This window comes from Lactuca serriola, chromosome 7 (assembly GCF_051521515.1).
Source record: "Lactuca serriola cultivar US96UC23 chromosome 7, Lser_US96UC23_V15, whole genome shotgun sequence".
NCBI lineage: Eukaryota > Viridiplantae > Streptophyta > Magnoliopsida > Asterales > Asteraceae > Lactuca > Lactuca serriola.
The window spans coordinates 88,789,298-88,796,717 of record NC_136414.1 but is presented as its reverse complement, the minus strand read 5'-3'; the positions used below and the strand labels follow the sequence as shown (position 1 = coordinate 88,796,717).

At 30.6% G+C, this 7,420-nt stretch overlaps 1 protein-coding gene across 1 annotated transcript; it reads right to left on the bottom strand.

The window, feature by feature from the left end:
* Nucleotides 1-1,903: 1,903 nt before the first annotated feature.
* On the bottom strand, nt 1,904-5,636 carry LOC145063472 (alpha/beta-Hydrolases superfamily protein). The gene is made up of 5 exons (XM_079011071.1): nt 5,288-5,636; nt 4,806-5,216; nt 3,413-3,508; nt 2,736-2,803; nt 1,904-2,322 (listed from the first exon to the last, which is right to left on the bottom strand). Exons 1-5 carry the CDS (start codon nt 5,528-5,530, stop codon nt 2,205-2,207), a joined length of 936 nt encoding a protein of 311 aa, XP_078867197.1. The 5' UTR covers nt 5,531-5,636; the 3' UTR covers nt 1,904-2,204.
* Nucleotides 5,637-7,420: the final 1,784 nt, after the last annotated feature.

Here is a 7,420-nt window from a genome sequence, read left to right as displayed (position 1 = left end):
GTTCAGCTGGATATGAATGACCAAATTTACATGCTTGCTTTTGAGAAAGTTGAATCTTTGCTATTTAGTAGTATTTAATTATCATTAAATGTCAATTTGCACTTCCAAATGTCTTTGTATATGTAAGAAACATAAGTTTTTAATAATCTTGATGATATGAATGTGATTAACGTTTTTATTGTATCTAATTAAAAATGTTTTGTAACCAATGAATATCAATAAACAAGATTTGATTAAATAGACAAATCAAATGTTACATTCTTCGATAAATAAAATATGATATATTTTTATAATAATTGTTTTGTTATATTGTAAGAAAATATTCTTTTAACTATTGATATGAAAGTACAACAGTATATGTACATAATACTAGTTTTAAATAGCATTTATTCACCATTTAATAAAGATCAACGTCTTTCTTTTAATTGGAATTATTTTTTATTTACATAACAAAATATATAAGTACAACATTTTTTAAATAATGCTATTAATTTAATTATGCTTAAAATTGTGGTAGCATTTTGCCAAACATGTATGTGCGAAACTTGAAATATGTTTCCAAACGGAAACTATTCTATAAAACCAAACAAATTGTCAAAACAAAACTATGTTTTTTTAAAAGAAATGGAAAATATGTTGTCTTATTGAAATTTGAAAATAAAGAATGATTAAAGTAATTAGTTTTAGATATGGACGATAAATGTACCAATTAATTAATTAATTATCAATTGTTTGTAAAAAGGTATTTGAAAATTTATGATTTATAGCTATCGCTTTTGTTATTTTGAATAACATTTATTTATTATTTAATATAACTACCAATATTTATTCATTCTTATTGAATATTTAACATGTTATTTTAGCATACACATTACAATTTATGAACTCTCCCAATTTACCTTGTGTTTGAACTTTGAACTACATAACGGATTTTCATAGGGTTGTATGTTCGAGTCGTACGAAAACCGTTACGCCTTTAATATTCCAATTGGCATTTTTTTTTATTAAAGAGAAGTTTAGAATAAACATTTTGGAAATGGACACATTAACAAAAAAACTAGCTATCAATATTCTCTCCATTCAACTTCTTATCTAACATGGGTCGAATATTGTGACAAATAATTAAATACAATAAAATATTATAACACGAATACAAAGTTTAATCGAAAATAACAATGATAGACTTACCAACATAACATCCGATATTATATAAAAATATTTGTTTGTAACTTTAAGATTAATGATTACGATTCTAATAGTTTTTATGTCATTTTATTTTATCACCCGTGTCACCGCGTGGTACATAGGTTATAACCTAGTTTATGTTATATTAGTAATTAAAAGGCCAGGCATCTACCAATTGCATATGTCCCATTTCTTGGGGAAAAGTACAATAAGCATTCTTTCGCTTGTGGTTGATTCTTAATTCTCAAAAATAGAGTACAACTAGTACACAAACATGATAGCATCAAGTCATTGCTCGATCACCACATGTTTGCCCAACTCAAAAGAGAAAAGTTAAAAGTATGAATATTTTAGTTGATAATGATTAATGACAATAGATAATATTTAACATTTTGTTTTGTTTTGTCATAGTCATGCCAAACACAACACAAATGATCTCTCCAATTCTGTTTTGTAGTTAATTGTTTTTCTAATAGTTTAGTTGGTTTGATTATTTGTTCGTAAGTTCAAACCTTGTCAATTGATATTTGTTTTTGTTTTTGACTCAAACGTAACAAATAATTTTACTAAAAACTCTAATAAATTCATAAGCAATCTTTTTAATTATTACAATATATGTTTGGACCACCATAGTCTTATTAGTACACAAATCAAGTAATGACACCTTCATATAATGGGAGACGCATTCCCATGTGATGTCATGTACTAAACATATAGATAATGATTTTATTTATTTATTTATTTATATTTTGTTTAAACCCTATTTCAAAACATTGATAATATCTTCATATATACAAAATTAATCCAAAAAAAAAACTAAAATGAATAGTTTGTAAATCCTCAAATCCAAGGATTCTTGAAGACTAATATAATGCCACTCCTTTGCAAAATCAAGAAAATTGATAGTTGTGAATTGAGATTGTAACAACCCCTAAAAGAAGCAATGAATCTAGATATGAAACCAATGTTTCAAACCAAATTCATTCAACAAGTGTGTGTGTGTTTGTGTGTGTGTAAAATCATGTGGAGTCGCACAAGAAATTGTAGAGAATTTTATTGAAGCTTTTGGCGTTTTCAAGTTGAGGTGCATGTGAAGCCTTCTTTATCACTTCCAATGATGCATTCTTTCCCAACATTCTAAAACACAACAACAAATGTCACCTTTCAAATACTCCCCAACACATATATCTTCTTATAAAAATGTATAAACATCATTTGTAATACACCCAAGGGAAAATGTCATAAAAAGTACAACTTTTTATTAGGCCAATTATCGAAAAAAAATAATATATAGTAGTTTTTGGTCTATTAAAACTCGTTCATAATTTCAACCATAGAGAAAAAACCCTCCCGATTATTGAAAATATTCTTTTATTAACTTTATGATCATTTAAAGTTTTTCATTAGTGAAAATCGGATCGTATATTTTAAGTACAACTTTGTGTTTCTAACATGTGTCGTATATTTTACTAACTTTTAATCCAAATTAAATCAAATTTTATATATTTTATAATATGACGTGTCATAAGAAATATGATATGAAGGCATACTCTTTAAGCTCCTTTGCCATATCCAACAAGAAGATGTTATCCTGATCACCCCATATGAGCAACACTTCCTAGATTTAGAAAGTTTAAATATATCAATGCAAACAATAGGAGAAACATAATAAAATTATTTAAATTTAATAAATGTTTGTTCCTTCGAGTATATTAGCTTTTTTTTTTTTTTTGCAATTTTGATCCCAAAAATATCTCTTTGCGAAATTGGTCCTAACTTTAGTTTTTTGTAACGACTTTTGGTCATTGTTCCATGTAAAATAACCAAAATAGTTACTCCTTCCGTCCCAAATTGATAGTCCACTTTTGACTTTTTAAGTCTTTTTTCTTTAACTTTGACCTTAAATATTTTTATTTGTGTTGTATATTACTTGATAAAATTTATAACAATGAAAAAACATTTAAAATACAATCCATTCATATATTTTGTATCAAGTATTATCTATCAAAAACAAAAATATTTAAGGTCAAAGTTGAAGAAAAAATACTTCAAAATTCAAAAGTGGACTATCAATTTGGGACGGAGGTAGTATATCTCAAGGACCAAAAACGTAATTTTAACGATTTTTTATGATAAGATTATAGATAATAGATGCATTGACTTAAAATTGCTTTATTTTTAATATGTTATTATATTTTTAAATATTTTTAATATAAGATTATAGAACCTGTTGAAGAGGGGAAATATTAGGGGTGTCATGTTGGCCAAGCACCAGCCCTTTCAGCAATTCTAACTTCTCTTTCCTGTTTTCTCCATATAATTTCTGCAACCAATAAAAAAATGAATTAAATATATATATATATATATATATATATATATATATATATATATATATATATATATATATATATATATATATAATAATTCTTAAACACAATGGACAATATTCAAGTATTAGATTAGAACTCAAACTCTTTATATTATACTAAATGTATATAACTTCATCATGGAACATATTGTGTATGTTTTAAGTGATATCATAAACAAATCATAAGAAAAAAAAACTTAAATTTATTTTATGTTTATTCTCTATGTTTAACAGACCGGTTGAAAATCAGCTGATGACTAAAAAACTATTTGCTAGCCGATAAAAACGGACGTTTGATAAAACCTAGCTGCTAAGGTAGTTGAACTATGTAAATAGACATAAAATGACATATAAAAGATTGAGTTTTATTTATTTATTTATTATTATTATTATTAATAATAATAAAAGGTATGTTTGGAAGAATTTTAGAAAATCTTAATAAATTCGTTGAAATACTACTTTGAATAGTTTTTAAAAAGTTAGCTTATAATCTAACTTAAAATAGTTTATATCATGTTTCCTTTTCAATTTATTGAGCATTTTAATTTTGTTTTTATCACTTTATTGTTGCATGCATAAATGTCTTATTTATAATCGGTTAAAGACCTAAAAGACTAACGAACAAGTTATATTTTTAAAAAGTTTGTTTCGAAAAAAGTTCCCAACAAACTCCTAATATAAATGCCAAAGTTTGATATATTCTTTGGGATTAGAGTGATAAGTGGAATGTTATATGTCAATTTTACTAAAAACATATTACATTTCTAAACAGAAAAAATGATATGATTTATCTAGTTCAAAAAAGTAAAATTAATAAAATTTTTGGACTATAATCAATTTATAAAAAAAATTACTAGAGTATACTGTAAAAACTGAGTTTTATGGTATTTTAAAAACAAAATAAATAAATAATGCTTTACATTTTTGGTTCAATCTAGAAGAATTTTGATGTGATTATTTGTTCCATCACTCGACGCCATTAGTTAGTCTGTTAAACATTTTGAAAATGACCATTATACCCCCAATTTAATATTATATTAAACTACAAAGTCGTCCATGTGGTATGCTGTTTCTTTGGTTTGGATAAAAAAGAATAGCACAATTATTTGATTGTGATTAATCAATTGATAAAATAAGTGAAGGAAGCATCTAATTAATAATCTAGAGCCGATATATGGAAGATTGGAAGGTGGGGTTAGGCATGAAAAGGACAAAAAATATTCAAAAGAATAGAAATAAAAACAACACTTACGTCAATGAAATCGTTGAGAAAAAAATCCGGCATGTAAACACGATTAGATACAGCCAATCGGAACAACGTCCGGAGCTGCGCCGCCGTCTCCGGCAGCATTAGCTCATCGATCTTCTCCACGTTCGCTCTCTTCAGTAACTCATGATTATCTCTTGGCCTCATGTTCACTCCTGAACTTGCGATCACAACCTTTTCCACTCTCTCCGGCCACATTTCCGCCACTCTGTACGCCACAAAACCTCCGTAGCTCGTCCCAACCACCGAGTACTTACTGACTCCGACCTTCTCCATCATCATCCCGACTGCACTCGCCTGGAAGATTTCCGATCGTTCGGAGGATTTCGTGGTGGATTCACCGAAGAACACTAGATCGGGGACGTAGACGTCGAAATAAGGCGCTAGAAACGACACCTGTGGAGAAAAAATGACGGAAAAATATATTAATGCAAACGGAATTTGATTGATTCGTCGGGAACACTGACCTGTTGACGCCACTGCCAAACGCCGTGAGGACCGAATCCGTGAATTAAAACGAGCGATGGTTTCCGATGCTCGCCATTTGAAGATGGAGAACGGGCGGATGCGGGGAGTCGTTTAGGTCCCCAAAAGTGGATGGTGGTGTAGGCATCGACGCCGACGGATTGAGAGGAGAGGCCTGAGAGAGCGAGGGAACGTCGGAGGAAGGAGCCGTACAAGGAGACGAAGCTTATGCAAGAGGTCGCCATTGTTGTGAATTTTGGGGGAACGAGGAGGAGGGTTTTGTTGGTAAGCTACTAATAGAAAAGAGCATGGAAAGATGAGTGTAAATTATTAGTGCAACTGATTTTCTTTTGTTGTAATGTTCTTTCCATGGGGTCCTTTCCGAAAAGTCCTTGATAGTTGACAATATGAATTGTTTTTGGAGTAAATTATATGAATAGTCCTCTCGTTTGAATAACTTATCTTTTTGGTCTTTTAATTTTTTTCTTTTTTTCATCCGGACCATTTTTATAGTATGTTTTTATTGCATCGTTGGTCCCTATTATAATTAAAAAGACTATGTTATCCTTATTAATTTTTATATTACAATTTAGTTTATTAAAATATTTATAATTATTAAAAAGTGCAAATAGGCCCTACTTTAAAGTTCTCAGCCATCTCACCTTTTCTTAATACCCTTCACGTGATATTGCTATTCATCTCTGACCATCTCACCTTCCTCAATACCCGTCATGTGATATTGTTGTTCATCTCTGTCCTCTGATGCTTTATAATCTATAATGGAAGAAACTCAAAAGAAAACCTAAACTACTCATTAGATCATTGCTGACATATACTCCGGTGAACCTATTGCTTATTTCCTTTCAGTTCATGATGTCCAACTCTCTTGCTCCACCAGTATATCACCCCTGCTTTTCCAAAATCAGAATTGTCGTTGGATTCCTCCTTTTACCCACCACCACCGTTGACCATCTTCAACAATCATTGTCACCTTCATATAAACAACCTTCCTCTTTTGTCACCTTCATACACACTGCCTTCAACAACCATCGTCATCTTTAACAACCACCACTGTAGATCTTTCCAGAAAACTCATCTACTTTGCTGCTCTAATTGTTGCACCCACCGCCATTTTTTTCTCCGGTTAACGAGAATGAATACAAACGTCCAACCCAATGATTATTTCCTCTCCATAACTCTCTTATCTGTATCTTCTTATAACCATAAAGTAGATCTTGATAAGCACTTTTATAATTTGCTTGATTTTGATGTTTTCTTCTCTGGTCTGCAATATGATTCATTTGTAATTTCAATTTGATTAATTTTTCTGTTTCCTTTCTAATGATTTTGTTTCTAGGAAATTTTAATTTGATTGAAAAGTGGTGCTTGCCAGAGGCAATTGGGATGGGTTCGGTTTTTTAGATTTGTTGGAGTGGCTAGAAGTTCGGGAAGAAAAGGGTGAGGATGGGAAGGAATCGATTGGGGTGAGTGTGACAACCCAAAAAGATTTTACTTTTAAAGGCCAGTCAAGCAACTCAACTGAGTGTCAGACTCATTGGAAATGAGTTCTAGCCCGGTTAAAGGTCATTCTAAAGAGTTTTGAGCCTAATACACTTAAGGAATAACTGCTAGAAAGTATTTGCTAGAACCACAGTGTAGCAAATCGAACCATAACCTCATCTAAATGAGTTCACGACCACAAGACCATGAGTTTATGGCCGTAAACTCATGTGGCCGTAAACTCAAGAGCATATATAAGGCATTGGGTCATTTCTAGTCATTTATATCATTCCTAGGCCGATTTCTTCAAATCCTCTCAAGTATCATCAAGACTTTCTTCCTAGATCTTAAAAAGATGTAAGTATTATTCCTAGATTTTTTGATACACCTCTTAATCTAGTATCCTTACATGATTTCATCCATAGAAATCACTCTTTTCTTAGATCTTCAAGATTCACCAAGATCACCAAGAACACACACTAGCGTTCTTGGCCAAAACCAACCATTTCAAGCTTCTAGATCGTAAGTACTCTTCCCCAAACTTCATATCTAGTTAGGACTCATGCTTAGAGACTTGAAAATATCAAGAACACAAGGACAAAAGGAGTTTATGGCCAAGCCATCTCCTATGGCCG

What these genes read in the sequence shown, in the direction of transcription:
- LOC145063472 (XM_079011071.1), bottom strand. Translation starts at nt 5,530, where the DNA reads ATGGCGACCTCTTGCATAAGCTTCGTCTCCTTGTACGGCTCCTTCCTC. An exon ending in TTTGGCAGTGGCGTCAACAG is followed by an intron (nt 5,217 to 5,287) that starts GTCAGTGTTCCC and finishes TTTTCTCCACAG; the next exon opens with GTGTCGTTTCTAGCGCCTTA. An exon ending in TTCTCAACGATTTCATTGAC is followed by an intron (nt 3,509 to 4,805) that starts GTAAGTGTTGTT and finishes TATTGGTTGCAG; the next exon opens with AAATTATATGGAGAAAACAG.